The sequence below is a fragment of the Vulpes vulpes genome, chromosome 5 (assembly GCF_048418805.1).
Source record: "Vulpes vulpes isolate BD-2025 chromosome 5, VulVul3, whole genome shotgun sequence".
NCBI classification, from domain to species: Eukaryota; Metazoa; Chordata; class Mammalia; order Carnivora; family Canidae; genus Vulpes; species Vulpes vulpes.
In genome coordinates, this window is record NC_132784.1 from 62,694,923 (window position 1) to 62,713,008 (window position 18,086).

At 54.5% G+C, this 18,086-nt stretch overlaps 1 protein-coding gene across 2 annotated transcripts; it reads right to left on the minus strand.

The window, feature by feature from the left end:
* Positions 1-831: 831 nt before the first annotated feature.
* On the minus strand, positions 832-16,247 carry CHRM1 (cholinergic receptor muscarinic 1). Of its 2 annotated transcripts, XM_026004630.2 has the most exons (3): positions 14,295-16,247; positions 13,746-13,837; positions 832-3,358 (listed from the first exon to the last, which is right to left on the minus strand). In XM_026004630.2, the coding sequence occupies exon 3, from the start codon at positions 3,269-3,271 to the stop codon at positions 1,889-1,891; it is 1,383 nt and encodes a 460-aa protein (XP_025860415.1). In that variant the 5' UTR covers positions 3,272-3,358; positions 13,746-13,837; positions 14,295-16,247; the 3' UTR covers positions 832-1,888. The 2 variants fall into 2 exon arrangements, with proteins under 2 accessions (XP_025860415.1, XP_025860416.1); XM_026004631.2 differs by lacking the exon at positions 13,746-13,837 and having other exon boundaries at positions 14,295-15,332.
* Between the last annotated feature and the right edge of the window lie 1,839 nt (positions 16,248-18,086).

Sequence of the window (18,086 nt, forward strand, 5' to 3'; positions counted from 1 at the left end):
AGGCAGAGGGAGAGGGAGAGAGATCCTAAGCAAGCTCCATGCCCACTGTGCAGCCTGACATGAGGCTTGATCCCACAACCCTGAGATTGTGACCTGAACTGAAATCAAGAGTGGGATGCTTCACCGACTGAACCACCCAGGCACCCCTCCTTTGCTGATTTTAATTTATATCTTTTTACTGTAATAAATTTTAACCACGAGTATAACAGCTTGGCTGAGTTCTGTGTGTCTTTCCAGCAAATCATTGAACCTAAGAGTGGTCTTGAGGACCCCCAATGATAACCACACTTTGAGAACTGCTGCTCTATGCTTTAGGCATTAGGGTCCCCTCATCAATGAAATGCTAGAACCTGGCCTGAAGGTCACCTTTATGGAGTACTTTGGCCTGGACCCCAGGTGTCCTCTGTCTGTAGTCCAGGGGTCAGGAGGCTGCGAGTTGCCTGGAAGCCTGGGTGTTGCTTTGTAGGGTAGCCCTGAATATTCCTATCTATACATGGGGCCTAGGAGCAATTCTGCTCTCCTGGGTATAACAGGGCCTTGGAGCAGCCACATATGGCAAAGCTGATAAAGAACATGCTAGGCTATGGGCAAAGGCAATTTATTTCACCTGCTCTCCCTACCGCCCATTAGAGAGCCCTACTCACCTGAGCCGGGGACCCTGGAGTGCTGGGGCCCATGGGTTTCAGCAGAGCCAGGACTTGGTTCTGCCCCTCCTGGGACCACCCTTGGAGCAGTGGCCCACATTCAGCAGTACTGGGGCCTTCCCTGTCCCATTCTGCTCTGGCCTAAGACTAGGCCCTCCATCCAACACAGCGAAGAAGGCCCCGTAGCCCCCGCTAGTTATGTGGCTTTATTCACAGACTCAGCACTTGCTGAGGATAGAAGGAAAGAACATTTGGGGCCAGGCTAGGCTTGGAGATGAGGGTGCCTGGGAGGCCATGCATGGGTTGGACTGGGAGCTCACAGGAGAGGACCCGTTGGCTGGGCCAGGCCTGTGTGGGGCAGGCTGGAGGCAGGCAGCATGCGGGAGGCCTGGCTAGACCTGTGTGGAGCAGATCCACCCAGGTGGTGGCTGTGAGCCAGGGAGGGAGGGACTGAGGCTTTCTCTGGGGCAGAGGGTATAGGTGTGGGGCTGGACAGCAGGCGCCCTTGCCCCTCATTCCCAGGAAAACTACATAGTGGGGCAGTCAGAACACCTGGCGCCTGGTCCAGCTGCTGCCTCTGGACTTGGTTTGTGACTAGCCAAGCTGGTCTCTTCTGGTGGCATCGTCCTGATGCTTGGATATTTGCCTTGGGGACACTCTTGGGACATTTGTAAGGAGGCTGGACCATCCTGGAGAGTGTGCCTAGGCCCGGCAGCATGGGCTGTGCCTGCAGGGGGAGGGGATACCCAGCCTGGGGTGCGCCCTTTGAGCCAAGCTTTCCTCTCCATGGTTGGTGTCAGTTCCCAGCTGCTGTCCCAGGGGGGACCATCTCCCACCTCAATCTGGGCCAGCCCCTCGGCCAGGGATGACTGAAATGTTAACCTTCTTTCTCCTGGCCGGCCCTGGTGGCTCCCGACAGATTTCCTGCCTGAAGGCAAACAGAGGGTTCCAAGCTTGGATCCTCCTCCCCTAGCCTTTTTCCTGGTGAAGAGCCCGTTACCACCCAGCAGGAACAGAAAAACCAGTTCCCCGGGTTCAGGTTCATTCCACCTGGGAATAGCAAAGTTTGGTAAGTTGGCAGGGTCTCTCTAGGCTGTCCAGGAAGGTGACCTAGGGGACACTCTCCCCAACCCCCCAAGCCTGGTGAGGACAGAGCAGGGCCCTGGGTCTGAGGTCACAGCCCCTGCCCACTTCCTACCCTGCTCTCCCAGGGACTGGGGTGGTGGGATGCAGGTGAGGGGTCATCAGCACTGGCGGGAGGGGGTGCGGTGCACAGAGCCAGGGCGTTTGGGGATCTTGCGCCAGCGACGCTTGTCCCAGCGGCAGAGCAGCAGCAGGCGGAAGGTGTCCCGGAAGGCTTTGTTGCAGAGCGCGTAGCACATGGGGTTGATGGTGCTGTTGACGTAGCACAGCCAGTAGCCCAGCTCCCACAGGGTCTCGGGAACACAGTTCTTGCAGAAGGTGGACACCAGCACCATAATGTTGTATGGCGTCCAGGTGAGGATGAAGGCCAGCAGAATGGCACTCAGGGTCCGAGCCGCCTTCTTTTCCTTGACCAGCGAGAAGGTCTTCCGCTTGGCCAGCTGCTCCTTCCCTCGGGGCTTCTGGCCCTTGCCTGCTCGCTCACGCCCTTTCCGCGTGGGCCTCTTGACTGTATTGGGAGAGCTCCGGGGGGGCTGCTTGGTGGGGGCCGGCGCCTCGGGATCCACCATGGGCATCTTGATCACCACCTCGGAGCCGGGCTCCTCACCCTCCGACGAGGTGAGGGACTCCATGGAGCCTTCGTCCTCTTCTTCTTCTTCCTTCCAGCTGTAGGCCTGCAGCAGCCGGGGTGTGCGGCAGCAGCGGCAGCAGTGGCCCGGAGGGGTCTCTGGGGAGCCCTCAGTCCCCCGCTGGGATCGCTCTGAGCTGCTGCTGCTGCCGCCCCCCTTACCGGGAGTCTCGGAGCCCTGCAGGGCCGCAAGCTCCCGGGCCCGATTCTCCGTCTCCCGGTAGATGCGCCAGTAGAGTGTGCACATGACCGTGACTGGGAGGTAGAAGGCAGCCATGGCTGTGCCAAAGGTGATGATGGGTTGGGAGAGGAACTGGATGTAGCATTGCCCGGCCAGCACTGTCCGCTCCCCTACCAGGTACTGCCAAAAGAGGATGGCCGGGGCCCAGAGGATGAAGGAGACCAGCCAGGCCAGGCCGATCATCAGGGCTGCCCGGCGGGGTGTGCGCTTGGCTCTGTAGCTCAGGGGCCGGGTCACGGAGAAGTAGCGGTCAAAACTGATGAGCAGCAGGTTCATGACGGAGGCATTGCTAGCCACGTAGTCCAGGGCCAGCCAGAGGTCGCAGGCCAGGGTGCCCAGCGCCCAGTGGCCCATGAGCAGGTACGTGGTATAGAGGTTCATGGAGAAGGTACCGATGATGAGGTCAGCGCAGGCTAGGCTGAGCAGGAAGTAGTTGTTGACTGTCTTGAGCTCAGTGTTGACCTTGAAGGAGATGAGAACCAGCAGGTTGCCTGTCACTGTGGCCAGGGACAGGAGGCCTGTGGTGATCCCGATGAAGGCCACTTGCCAGGGACCCTTTCCCGGTGCCAGAACGGTGATGTTGGGGCTGACAGCGGGTGGGGCCGAGGTATTCATGGTGGCCCGGTGGGGCTTGGGGCCGGGCGGGGGGGCAGCCCCTTCTTCTAGTCAGACTACAGGGCTTCTTCAGGGGGAGGTCATCACCTGAAAAGAGATGACATGAACTTTGGTTGGGCTGCTGGTCATCTCCAGGTGGAAGGTGCTAGGGTCACAGCCTCTGCCTTCTCAGGGCTTGAGGCCAGACATCACCCTTTCTCACCAGTGGCCACACACCATCATTTACAGTGCACTTTCCCAGCCGTGAATGGATGTGCCAGCAGCACTGGGGCAGAAGTGGTTTGGAATCGAGATGGAGTCCCTCCTTCCAGTTTCACCATTCAGACTCTGAGCCTCAATTTTCTCATTGGGAAATTACTACTAATTCCTGTCTTGCTTAACTCATGTGGCAGGAGTTGGGAGACTCGCTTTGTATACAGCACTGCCAAATTTTCAAAGCACTTCACTCAATTTTATTAAAGCTCTCATTTACTAGGTAGTTACTACATGCCAGACACAGCACTAGCACTTAATTGAATTATCTAATTTAACTGTTGTACATTTCTAGGAGGAAGGTCTCTTATGCTCCTCATTTCCCTGAGGCAACTGTGGCTCCAAGCAGCTACAAGACCTGGCCACAGTGACAGAGGAGGTGAGTGTGATTAGAACCCACACCTCTCTCTTCCTCTGAGCATGTGGAGCTCCAGCAGGCTTCTTCCATCAAATATGGAGAGATGGGAAGGCAGGAGATGGGTGGGGAGGGCTCTAGAGAAGATAGGGGGAAGGAGGTGTATGTTGGTGTGTCTGCATGGTTCCGTGTGTGTGTGTGTGTGTGTGTGTGCGTGTGTGTGACCGAGACAGAAATAGAAAGAGAGAGAGAGGAAATGAGAGAGTTGGAGGGCAGTGTTTGGAGCTAAATGAGACCCTATAGGAGGGCAGCGGGGGGACTTGTGCTGGACCTGAACTCCTGCCTGGTAGTTGAAAGTCTGGAGTGAAAGCAGGTAGTGAGGGCAAGGGTCTCAGCTCCCAGTGGGGGTCTGGCCCCAGATGAGGTGTGAGAACCCCCTTCTGTCTCCCCACTCTGTTCTTTGGTCCAAAGACCCAGGGGGACAGCAAGGGGAAAGGGAAGATCCCCTATATTTTTCTTTTTTTTTTTTTTTAAAGATTTTATTTATTTATTCATGAGAGACAGAAAGGGAGAGACAGAGACACAGGCAGAGGGAGAAGCAGGCTCCCTGCGGGGAGCCTGATGTGGGACTCGATTCTGGGACTCTAGGATCCCACCCTGGGCCGAAGGCGGGCACTCAACTGCTGAACCACCCAGGCCTCCCTCTCTATATTTTTCTTGAAACTGGAGTCCAGGGATCCCTGGGTGGCGCAGCGGTTTAGCGCCTGCCTTTGGCTCAGGGCGCGATCCTGGAGACCCGGGATCGAATCCCACGTCGGGCTCCCGGTGCATGGAGCCTGCTTCTCCCTCTGCCTGTGTCTCTGCCTCTCTCTTTCTCTCTGTGTGACTATCATAAAAAAAAAAAAAAAAAAAAAAAACTAAAAAGTAACTGGAGTCCAGCCTGGGCACTAAAGGCGGGTAAAGGGAAAAGCCAGATCTCTGAGCAACCTTCTGGTGATGGGGTTGCTCAGCGCCTGCCCTCGCCCGCCTCATGCTCAGCCACAGCCTTGCTGTTGTATGTTTTGGCTGGTCCCTTCCTGTTCTGGGCCTCAGGTGTCTATCTGTCCACAGAAGAGTTGGGGTCTCCTCCCACCTGCAGTTATGGCTTCAGGGACTGTGTCATTGGAACTATTCCAAGGGAGAGATGTCAGGCAAGGGCCCACCAGCCTCCGGTGCTCCTCAGGACCAGGTCTGTGGCAGAGAGACTAGTGTGCTGTATGACTGTGAGGAGATCGATGCCTGTTGGGGGGGCGGGGGAAGGCCTTGAGGTGCATGGCTGGGACAGTGTGTGACCAAGGGTGTGTGGTGGAGCTCATCTCCACTGGTCATGGTGTTGGTGTTTGAGAGGGACTCTTTGGAGTGTGAATGAATGAGCCAGAAGGACTGTGGCTATGAGTGTGTGCCTGTGTTTTGGGCAGTTTGCACATCAAGGAGACAGGGGACATCATGGTGGAAGAGTCTGGGCAGCGTGAGCTGGACTGTCTCCATTTGAATACAGGCTCTACCATTTACTACCTGCCAGTGGTATACTTTCCATGAGCCTCGGTTTCCTCAGCTGAAAAATAGGAATGACTAGTCCCCAGCTAATAAATTAAGGAATTATTGTGAAGCCGAAATGGGTCCATGGGCGTTGAGTCCCCAGGACAGGCCTGGCACATGATGAGCACTAGGTCCCCGTTGACTCTTAGCATGTGTACTAGTGGAGGCTCCCTCCTGTGAATGTCTACTCCTTTTTTTTTTTTTTTTTTTTAAGATTTATTGATTTGAGGGGGGGAGGGATAGGGAGAAGGAGAGAAAAAGAATCCCAAGTAGAACCCCTGCTGAGCATGGAGCCTAATGCAAAGCTTGATCCCAGGACCCTGAGACCATGACCTGAGCTGAAATCAAGAGTTGGATGCTTAATTGACTGAGCCACTCATGTGCTCTAAGTATCTATTCCTTTGATTAAAAATTTCTCAGGGTAGCCTGGGTGGCTCAGTCAGTGGAACATGTGACTCTTGATCTTGGGGTCATGAGTTCGAGCCCCACGTTGGGCATAGAAATCACTTAAATAAATAAACTTAAAAGAAATTTCTAGGGATGCCTGGGTGGCTCAATAGTTGAGTGTCTGCCTTCAGCTCAGGGCATGGTTCAGGAGATGCAGGACAGAGTCCCACCACGTCAGGCTCCACTGGAGGAGCCTGTTTCTCCCTCTATGTCTCTGCCTCTCTCTCTGTGTCTTTCATGAATAAATGAATAAAATCTTAAAAAAAAAAAAGAAATTTCTAATACTATGACAATAGCAACTAATAATGATAATGATCATTGCTATTATTCAGTTCTCCTTGAGTGGCAGTCACTGCTCAAAGTGCTTATGTGCATTATTGCCTGTAATCTTCACCGGGCACCTGTGACTGAGGTTGCTCTTCTCTCCATTTCACAGGTGAAAAACTGAGGTTGAAAAAAGCAAGAGAATGGCACAGTATCACACAGGTAAGGTAGGAACCAAGATCTGAGCCCAAGCAGTTTGTGCCAATGAAACTTTATCTATAAAAACAGATGGCTGGCCTGGAGGCCACAGTATGCCAATTTGAATTTTATTTTTTAAATTGTATTTATTGAGATACCTCCTCACAGGGAGCCTGCTTCTCCCTCTGCCTATGTCTCTGCCTCTCTCTCTGTGTCTCTTATGAATAAATAAATAAAATCTAAAAATAAATAAATAAATTGTATTAATTTATTTTTGTAATAATCCCTACACCTAACACGGTGTCAAAGTCATGATCATGAGGTCAAGAATCATGTTCTCTTCTGATTGAACCAGCCAGGTGCATGCCAATTTGAATCTTAAAAATATTATGCTGAAATATTATTTGGCCTGCTTACTGAGTTTTGCTGCATCCTTTTCCCATAACCAAAGTAAAGTGCTGGGCTGGAGGCTGGCATCAGACTGTGCCTGCTGGGGCTTTCTCTGGGTATGACACCACCCATGACAGGGTTGCCCTGCACAACTCTGGCCCTCTGATCTGAACTTAGTGCTGTTGTTGTGGTTGTTGTTTTAAAGATTTTTGTTTATTTATTTGGGGGAGAGTCAAAAAGAGAGAGAGAATGAGCATGGGATCAGAGGAGAGGGAGAAGCAGGGAGTCTGACGCTTGATCCCCTAACTCTGGGGTCATGACCTGAGCCGAAGGCAGGTGCTTAACCGACTGAGCCACCCAGGTGCCTGTTTAGTGCCAATTACACAGACAGAGCAACTGAGGTCCAGAGTAAAGGGAGAAGTTATGGTATATCCCAAAGTCTCCTAGCTCATAGCCTGGTGCTGCCTCCCTTTCCTGATCCTCAACCTCTGGTGCTTTGGGACCAGTGGTTCCCCGGGGCCAAGACCTGAAAAGCCTGAGTCAGACAAGATGAGTTTGTTGACCTCAGAGGCCACACCCTCGGCAGCTCCAGGAGCATCCTGTCTGCCTGGGCGCGGCGCAGCCCTCAATGCAGTGCCAAGGCCTCCAGTGTCGGATCTGGTCCCATACCGCAGCAGGGCCAGGCCTAGGAGGACTTAAGGGAGACAGTTTTGCCTTGGGTGTAAAATTTGAGGTACCCCCAAACTCAGTAGTCAAGAAAATGATATTTAATGCAATATTTAAAAAATAGGGGGATCCCTGGGTGGCTCGATGGTTTGGTGTCTGCCTTTGGCGGAGGCCATGATCCTGGAGACCCAGAATCGAGTCCCACATCGGGCTCCTTGCATGGAGCCGGCTTTTCCCTCTGCCTGTGTCCCTGCCTCTCTCTCTCTCTCTCTCTCTCTCTCTCTCTGTGTTTCTCATGAATAAATGAATAAAATCTTAAAAAAAAAAAAAGGGGATGCCTGGGTGGCTCAGTGGTTGAGTGTCTGCCTTTGGCTCAGGGCATGATCCTGAGGTTCTAGGATTGAGTCCCGCATCAGGCTTCTCCCTTTGCCTATGTCTCTGCGTCTCTCTCTTTGTGTCTCATGAATAAATAAATAAAATCTTTAAATAAATAAATAAATAATGGAAATTGATGGGGCGCTTGGCTGGCTCAGTTAGAAAGAGCCCGTGACTCTTGATCTCAGGGTTGTGAGTTCGAGCCCCATGTTGGGTGTAGAGATCACATTAAGAAAAAAAGAGGGGATCCTTGGGTGGTTCAATGGTTTAGAACCTGCCTTAGGCCCAGGGTGTGATCCTGGGGTCCCAGGATCGGGTCCCACATCGGGCTCCTTGCATGGAACCTGCTTCCCCCTCTGCCTGTGTCTCTGCCTCTTTCTCTCTCTCTCTCTGTGTCTCTCATGAATAAATAAATAAAATCTTTTTTTTTTTTTTTTAATAAATAAAATCTTAAAAAAAAAAAAAGGAAATTGATGCAAAACAATCCATCATGAACAAAATTTTAAACAAAGGCAGGGTTCAACCCTGCACTTACACAAACAGTCCTATCACACATGACTCACCCTGATCCTGGCCCTGGTTCCAATGAAACTTTATTTACAAAAATAGATGGCCCGCCTGTGGGCTGCCTGGTTTGCTGTTTGATTGTGGTTTGTTTTTTTTGCTAGTTGATTTTTAAAAATGTTACATTTCAATGTTAGTTATCTTGATGAGTGAGTTTTGTGTGTGTCCTCCCTCAAAACTGTCTCTTCCCAGCAGTGTGATCCTCAGCAATCATTTAACCTGTCCTTGCCTGGCCTCTCTGCGTCTGCCAGTTTATGGGACTAATGGGACCCAAAGCCTCTCCCCACTTATTCCTGGCTCCTCATTCTGATCCATAGTCCAGCCACCTCTTGCTGCGCCCTTCAGCTTACAGACTCTGGCATAGCCCCTCTCTAGGCCCCAGAGTTCTTGTTTATTTTTTCTTCTTCTTTTCTTTTTTAAAATGTATTTAGGGGGACTGCGGTGGCTCAGTGGTTGAGTGTCTGCTTTTGGCTCAGGGTGTGATCCCAGGTCCTGGGATCGAGTTCCACATTGGGCTCCCTGCATGGAGCCTGCTTCTCCCTCTGCCTACATCTCTGCTTTTCTCTCTGTGTCTCTCATGAATTAAAATAATTATAATTTTTTAATAATTATAAAATAATTATTTAAATTTATTATTTTTAGAAAAAGAAAGCTCTACACTCAGTGCAACCCCAGGATCAAGGGTTGAAGTTCCACCAACTGAGCCAACCAGGCACCCCTCAGATTACTCATTTGTACAGTAGGGGACTTGGACCAGCTTGGCAGGTGGGGAGATTTTCCAGAGCCCTGATACAGGACCCAAATCCTTGAGTGGAGGGTGCAGAGACTGAAGGCTCATTTGGGTTCTCCCAGATGGGGTTGGAATGACATCTCCTTGGGGGTGGGGACATAGCAACCTCTGTCCATCACAAGCTCTTATTTTTTTTTTTAAGATTTTATTTATTTATTCATAATAATCACACAGAGAGAGACAGAGAGGCAGAGACACAGGTAGAGGGAGAAGCAGGCTCCATGCAGGGAGCCCGACGTGGGATTCGATCCCTGGCCTCCAGGATCGCGCCCAAGGCCAAAGGCAGGCGCCAAACCGCTGCGCCACCCAGGGATCCCCCATCACAAGCTCTTATTAAAGCTAGCTATAGCTTTGATGAGTTTAATTAAAATTTTTTTTTAAAATTTATTTGAGAGAGAGAGGGAGAGTGAGAGAGCATAAGCAGGGGGAGGAGCAGAGGGAGAGGGAGAAGCAGGCTCCCCGCTGATTAGGGAGCCCGATGCAGGGCTCCATCCTAGGACCCCAGGATCATGACCTGAGCCAAAGGCAGCAGCTTAACCAACTGAACTACCCAGGCGCCCCTAGCTTTGATGAGTTTTAAAAAGTCTTTCAGGATGGGGACCTATGAGAAGTGATCCTTGGAGGTAAGGGGGCTGGCAGTCCCTCTCCTTAATGGATAAAAGTCCCTTCCACTCACTCATTTTATTTTATTTATTTTTATTTTATTTTATTTTTTTTTTATTTATGATAGTCACAGAGAGAGAGAGAGAGAGAGAGGCAGAGACACAGGCAGAGGAAGAAGCAGGCTCCATGCACTGGGAGCCTGATGTGGGATTCGATCCTGGGTCTCCAGGATCGCGCCCTGGGCCAAAGGCAGGCGCCAAACCGCTGCGCCACCCAGGGATCCCTCACTCACTCATTTTAATAGCCACACTGATGACCACATAATTAATTACCTTTTGCATGCTGGGCAGTTGATATATGATATCATTTCCTTTAATCCACAGGGCACCCCAATGGGGATTCTTCTATTTCATAGATGAAGACACTGAGGCCAACGGGGCTAAGAGACTTGCTGATGGTCTCACAGGAAGGGGTGGAGCTGGGATTCTATGGGGCCCTGCAGGCTCCGAGGTATACATTCCTTCCACTTCCCTTTATACCCCCCTATGAGCTGTAGGGGCTAATGTCTCCCATCTGGGACAACTTGGAGGAGGGTGGTGGTTCTGGGGAATTGGACCCTGATTTTTGCCACTGCCTGGATATTTTTTTTTAAAGATTTTATTTATTTATTCATAGAAACACACAGAGAGAATGAGAGGCAGAGACACAGGCAGAGGGAGAAGTAGGCTCCATGTAGAAAGCCTGACATGGGACTTGATCCAGGGTCTCCAGGATCACACCCTGGGCTGCAGGCGGCGCCAAACCACTGCACCACCAGGGCTGCCCTGCCTAGATCTTTTGAACCCCTAGGATGTAGCCCAAGAACAGAGCTGTCAATAACTGTGCCTTTTTTCCACCATCAGCAGCAAGGGTCTTCCCCCAAACCTCTCTTGGACAGTGATTTGCTTAGGAGGATGCTCCTGGTGGCTCTGCTTTGGTCCCTGCTGTGTGACCTTGGGTACGTCACTGTCCCAACTTCATAATCCTTCTATAGGGATGACTGTATGTGTGTGTGAGGGTGTGTGCATTGCTGAGTGAAAATAAGAAATGGTGGGGGTGGGGGTGTAACTTTGAGGGGATGGGGTAGGACTCATTTTCTGAGGGTCTCATGTCTGGGGTACTGGAAGGAGGCAATGAAGCAGGGAGGTGCTTTTCTGCTTAGGACCATGGCCTCCTGATGAAGGCTGTTGGCAGCTTTGCATAATATCATTAGTATTATCATAGCAAGTGGCATTTACTGACTGCTTACCATATACCAGACACGGCTCTACGCATTATATTCGTGATTTAATTGACCTGTTACAACTCCTTGTGAAGCGGGTTTTATTAACCTTAATTTGCAAAAGTGACAGCTGAGGTTTTGAGACCTTAAGGTCCTGACAGCTCATCAGTGAGGCAACTGGGATTTAGGCCTTTTGGACCCCTGCCCACTCTAAATCCCTCATATGAGAATGGTGGGCTCCACGGACTCCTCGTTCACCTTGACTGACCTGGCCAACCCATAGTTTGAGTCACTGAGGACTCGGTCCTTCCTTTAGAATCTGGCCCCTGTGTATTGTGTATGCATGTGTGTGTGTGACAGTGTCTGTCGTTGATCTGTGTGATGTATGATGACAGTGCCGTGGGAAGGGGGAGGCCTAGCTGTAGCTCTGAGAAGCAGGGTAGGGGCTGTATCTGCCTCATTCACTGCTTGGCACACATGGTCACTCAATAAATATCTGTGGGGTAAACACAGGGAGATATGCATGGGGTCCTTCTGTTCGACTTCAGGCTCAGGGGCATGAGGATGAACCCACAGGGGTCAGGCTCCAGAGTATGGGCACCCTGCACCTTCCAGTTCTTGCCTCCCCTCCCTTGCCAAGTCACTATCTCCTCACCTGTAAAACGGACCAAGGAGACCCTGACTCCCCTGCTGCAGGGAAACTGAGGGAGGTGACAGGACTGGCACGGGTGTAGGATGGGCCCTGTCAGTGTCAGGGAAGGAAAAAGTCGTCCTGGGCTTAAAGAGTTAAGGGATGAGGTCAGAGCCTCTAGAACAGCAGGCTAGATTGTCTATGGCCAGAGCCTTGGACCAATCCCCAGGGGCTGGGGATCTGGCTGGCCAGAGGAAGAAGGGGGCTGGGAGCCATCGCTGGGGAGAGGGATTCCTGAACACTTGGGCTTCCTGAATGTCGCCACTGGCCAAGTTGTGAAGGGGAGACGGAGAATGAGGGGGTGCTGGGGAAGAGATTCTGGAGGAAGAGCGAAGCCATCTTGTGATTCTGGGCCTGGATGTTGGCAGAGCGTGGGGAATAGCTGGAGAGAATGGGCGATACTTGAATAGAAGGAGGTAGGAGGTAGGGGCTGCAGGGCTGGGCTTCTGGGACTTTACATATGCAGACAGGAGGGCGCTCCTCCGGCCAGGTCTTCTGACTGGTCCCTTCTGCTGGAGGCTAAATCCCGAAGCCAGCCTGTCAGAGGCGGCTCTCTCCCCCTGGGTTAACTTTTCTCTAAAAGTAGCTCTTGACCCATGAAAGGAGCACAAAACTCTTACCTCTGTGCCTGGCCTGGGGAATGAGGGGGTAAACACATGCAATCTTTCACATTTCCAGGCTCAACAGTTACCACCGGAGTGGCAGCTAGCCCTGGGGAGATCAGCAGGCATCAGTTGAATACTCATAAATGTGCTGCCGAGCCGGAAGAGGAGCAGGAGCGTCAGCCCTAGAACCACTGCCAAATACACTCACTGCTGATGGACTTTAACCAGTTGCCCGACTTCAGCCAAACCATGCCAGAGCCAGCAGTCAGCAGGCTGGGCCCCAGACCTCACTCTGCCAGGTGGCATCAGCAGCGCTCCACCCCTCATCATCCTCTCCACTTGCTCCCTGTTCTTCCATCCTCGACTTCTCCTCCTCATTTCCTTTCTTCTCGCTCCCTCCCTCCCCCATCCTTCTAGGCATCACCATGGCATCACAGCAGAGCAGAAACCTCAGCGAGATATTCACCCACCTCTCCCCGCCCGCCCTCCCCTCCGAGGAGCCGGAGCCCTAGCTCCTGCCTCACAGTGCTCGCTGCTCCCCCACCCCATCATCTTGCTGTGTGTGGGGGGGTGGGAGTGCAGTGCTGAACTGAGGGTGAGGGGAATGGGGTCCCTCCTGGGCTGGGACCCTTCTGAGACCATAAGCATGTCCCTTCTCCTTTCTTGGCCTCAATCTCTCCATCTGTTCAATGGGAAGGTTTCTTTTAAGGGTTGATGTGACCTCTGCCCAACCCCATCTTGGCACTCTGGACTCCTCTTTGCACTTGGGGATCTAGCTCTCAGACCTCCAGGGCCCGGCCCCGGAGACAAGAGTCAAGTCTTCTGCAGCCCTGTTTCGCCATCCCCTCCCCTGCCTTCTATATCTCAGTAGGGATCATGGCTTGCCTATTGGCTGAGGTCAGGGGGCAGAGAACTAACTCTTATCTGACAGCTCAGTGAGCAGCTGATTACCCAGGGACAGGAGACTGTCCGGCTATAGGAGACAATCTGACTCCTTCCGGCCAGTTGGGCGGGGGTGGGGGGGTGGGTTGTTGTTGGTGGTTGGGTCAGCCTGAGCGGAGCTGTAGGTATGTTTTGTGGCAAGAGGTGAATCCCTCTCATTAGCACTGATAACCCAGAAGCAGCACTTATCTGAATGACCCAATGAGGGCTGACCACCCAGTTCCTAGCTACCAGCCTACATTGTGGAGTCTGGGGGTACTGAGATGGGGGCCTGCATGGGTGCCCATTAGTATCCCTGCATGACCAGGACACAGGACTGAGATCTACTCTGTGGGAGTCCAAGATACTGTGGACCTAGGGAGGGCCCTCTGGGCCCTTGCACACGTCAGGGCCACGTTCCCTGGCTGGTGTGGCCTTCCATGTGGCCATTTGTTCCCTGAGAGCCCTGGGGCTCTTGGCCTGGTCTCCTGCTGGCTTCTGGCCTAATACCCACCTTGGCATCCAGCTTGTCCATCTGGCCAGCAACCTGATTCAGTCCATCTTGGGGGGACTGGAAATGGATGGGGTGGTGGGATTCAGGGTTCCCTGAAGGAGAAGAGGAGGAGATTCTGGGACTGGCACCCCAATGTCGAAGGGGGGGTGTCAACCTCCCACGGGATGCTGGTGGCAAGGGCTGCCCTCTGGCCTCCTACCCTTTCCACTCTGTCCCTGGGATTCTGGGTCCTCTGTCTGCTACGTAGCAGCTTAATCTCTCTGAGCTCCAGGTCCAGTTTCTTAAGGGGGGGTCTCCATCGCCTTTGCCAGCTGAACTCCAGAAAAACATCAGGTGTATCTGCTCAAAGCCACGAGACTGGGTGTTTGGAGCAGCCAGTTCCAATGCTACAGAGTCCCCTTGGCTTCTAGACCCCTCCTGGGCCCCCTCCTCTCTCTGGAGTTCCTCCCCATTTCCTGCTAGTCCTGGTCTCTGCTTTGCTCCCAGGACCCTGCTTTTTCCGCCCCCGCCTCAGTGGAGCCCCTCCCAAACCCTCTCAAATGTACTCACCATGGGTCTGGAGAAGGGTCTGTAGGATCCTCAGCCCCACTGCCTTCCCGGGGGGCCGGCGGCGTCTCCAGGGACCCAAACACCTGGCTCCGGGGGGTGGGGGGAGCTGCGCCCTGTGCTGGCAGCCGGGAGAGGCACAGCCAGTGATTGGCATGTCCCACCCCCTGGCACGCCAGCCTGGGGGGGGTGGTGGAAGGAGGAGAGCAAAGAGAGGGAGGGAGGAGAGAGAGAAAAGGAAAGGAGGGGGAGCTGGAGGAAAGCCTCAGGCAGCGTCTGGGGTTGGACTAGGTCCTGGAGCGTGCCCCCCCCCCCTCCACTAGGGCACCTAATTTGAGCCCCAAGAGGGAGGAGGTAGGACATGAGGAAAACGAGCCCAGGAAGGCTAAAAGTCCAGAATGGGAGAGAAGGCGGATACAGGGAGACAAACACCCACACCCACTGCACACAGACTCATCGGTACACACACACACACACACACACACACACACACCCTCACAAAGGCACACTGTTTCCTGGGGCTCCTTCCCCTACCCAACCTTAGAGCCCCTAACCCATGTGCACCATGCCCCGGCATTCACACGCCTGTTTCCCTCACATACATGCCCTGCCCCCTGCACATGCCCACACGCCCACCCACCCAGCCCCACACCCTGCTCTTCCTCCCTGCTGTGAAGGAGCTAGATTCCTTCTGTTTGGAAATGACACATTGGGCCTCACGTGAGAGGCTCCAACTTGGAACAGACCCAGAGGGCTGGTGCACCCGCCCCAGGGGCTGGGCAGACGTCCCCGCGTGCTGGGCTGCGTGCTCTGGCGTCTGTCCATGCTGCTAACCCAGGTGTGAGGGTATATGGGGGTCTGATGGGAAGGGATGAGTGGGGGTCGTGTGCCCACCACACGTGCTGCTGAGTGTCTCCTCCCACGTGAGTGTCCCTGAAATACCATGCAACCTGTGTAAATGCAGGTGTCACCCTCCTGGTCTGGAACCAGGACGTGTGTATACACGTGTGTCTGTATTCGGTGTGTGTCTGAGTGTTGCCCAACTGTGGAACTTGCTAATTCTGACAAGGGAGGCAGCCTCTACCTCCCTGCCTGCTCCACCCCCAGCTTCCACTTGGAAGACAGACAGACAGGCAGACAGACAGCTCTCCTCCCAGCTTGTCAAACTCTGTCTCCCCTGACTCCCACTCAGGGCTCACAGGTGTGTACCTGGGAAGTGACAAACTTGCCCTTCTTCCCCAACTCCTTTAGCCCCACTGCTTGGTTAATACCCCCTGCACCGCCCCTCACCTTTTCTGGTTTTCTGGTTGAGTTTCCTCAGAGATAGAACCCCTGGGGGCCCTTTACCATAGAGACTGTGGGTTCTGCACCGCCCTCACCTGGCCCTAGAGACCTCCTGGGGAGCTGACCAGGGACAGGAGCTGGGGAGACTTCTGCTGGGCTGCTGTGTCCTCTGCCCCCCTGGGCCATGCTGAAGCTCTGGGGTGGAAGGTAGGATGGACAGGGATCCATCTATTTAATCCCATTATGCAGATGAGAAAACTGAAGAGCAGAGGCATGATTCATACACAGGCTGCAAATGTTTGGACTCAGGTCCAGTGGCTCTAAGCCAGGGAGTGAGGACCTGCTCCACCACTTTCCACCTGCCCATTTCCCCACCGAGCACCCCTTCTCATTCCCAAAACCTGAGGGTAACCCAGGGCTTCCTCAGGCTGGAGCCCAGGTGCCAACGGAGCCAGGTGGAACAGAAACTGGGGTCCCTGGGGCTTCACCAGCAGCCATGGGAGGCAGGTGGTGGGCACACGTGGCAGGTACATGTGGGGGATCTCTGCTTCTCTAAGCCAGCTGAGGGTTGAGCAAGCAACCAGTCCACCTCCTTTCTGAAGTTGAGGAGACACTGCAGCTTGGAGAGGAATCCGAGCAACCCCCTCGCACCCCAGGGCCCACCAGCGGGTCAGGGGTGGGGTCAGAACTCCACCAGTCCCCAGTCCGTGGGCGCTGACTCGGCCGCCCCCTGCTGGGCGGTCCTCGGGTTGTGGTCGCGGCTGCGGCTGGTGCGCGCGGTGGGGCTGCGTGTACTTGTGCGCGTACACGTGGCTGAGTGTGGGGGTGTCAGGCCTCCACGCTCCACATCCATTTCCGAGTCTGAATCAGGCTCTCTCCTTGCCCCCTCCCCCCAATCTCCTTGGTCTCCCTTTTCTCTTCTCCCACCGCCTCTGCACACGTCCCTTTAGAAATAAAAACACTTATTTTGTAGGCGAGAGGGGAGGGTGTCCAGCTTTCCCTTGCCTCTTCATGAGTGCCCCCTCGGTCCCAGGCGGCTTCCTCCCGGAGGCCGTGAAGCCGCGGAGGCAGGGGGATGATGCCCACCCCCTCTCCCTCCAGCCTGTATGACTCTTGCCCGCCCAGACTTGGCTCGGTCCCCTTCCCAGATGGGGAAACTGAGGCAAGAAGGGAGGTAGGGCCAGGAGCAGCGCTCCCACCCGGCTCTCTCACCGCCCCCGCACCCGCGCCGGATTTAGCCGCAGGGAGGCTGGGAACATTGTCTTTATTTTAAGCTGCCGAGTGAGGCACGAACGCTGCTGCTCGCGACAAAGGGCTTGGCTAAGCCGCCGCAGGCGGCGCACGTGGGGGTCCGGCCCCACCCCCGCTCGACCCCCAGCCGCCGGGAGCGGCCCGGCCTGACCTCAGCCGCTTTCCGCTTCTCTCTGGCCGGCTGGGACGCCGGCTGGCGCGGGACACCTGCGGCTCGGCTCCTGCTGGTTGCTATTTTGGGTCTCTTGGCTGAGGATTCACGGCTCCGGGCCACCGAAGGGACGCGGGGCTGTCCGCGCGCGCGGGGCTGGGCCCCTTCTCTCAGCCTCACGTGCAGGAGGAGAGAAGCTGCCCTTGGGTGCGAATCCAACTCTGCCTCTTCCCAGTTGAACCTCTCTGAGCAAGTTCGTGCCCCTCTCTAGGTCTTTTTCTTCATCCTGTCACTGGAGTTAGAAATAACCTCCCCGCCGGGGCTGGTCGACCCTTGGTTGCAGGCTAAGCGTGGCACGGTCGTTCACTGCCCGCGAAAGCCATGATCGTCGTTCCTTATAACTCGTTTGGCGACTTACTACGTGCCGGGCGCTGCTAAACGCTCTACAGTCTTTAGCTGGTGTATGTCTCACGACCCCCCGAGGGAGTTTCTATTATTCCCATTTTACAGATGAGTAGGTTCACCCGTGGGGCGCAACCCCAGGGCTCCGTGGAGGGTGCAGTCAGCGCGTCGGGGGCCATCCCCGGGCTGGGGTCAGGGTGGGAGTCACAGGGAATGATAGGGACTGTCGTGGTACGTGGGGCAGCGTGCATGTTTTAAAGGCGGGGGATCCTGCCTGAGGGTTGCGTGGGGGTGGGGACGGGAAGTGAGCGCGCTCTGGGAGTGCGCTGGTGCTGGGGCTCTGCGCCGCAGCCCCTCCGTGTAAGCCGTCGCCCTCAGCCTGGACCCACGTCAGAGGCTCAGACCCAGATACATGTGCCGCTTCTCAGCGTAGCTTCCTCCGTCCTGGGAAGAGGCTGCAGTGGGCGATCCTTCTCGTTCCCACCAGACCTATGGGGTCGAACTGGCTGGTCTTCAGCTTCCTGGGGAATGGGTGTGGGTTGGGGGGTCTCACCCGCTGTGGGAGGTGACCTCGATTTCGAGCCCGAGGGTGGGGGGGACGGCGGCAGTTAGCCGTCCTGCCGGCACCCCTCCTTGCCCCACCCCCGCCCCACCGCTGCTCTAGGCCCTCAGCCTCTTCCCTCACCTCCCCAACGTGGGGGGTGGGG

Excerpts from the sequence above, each read along its gene's own strand:
- CHRM1 (XM_026004630.2), bottom strand. The coding sequence starts at position 3,271 with ATGAATACCTCGGCCCCACCCGCTGTCAGCCCCAACATCACCGTTCTG.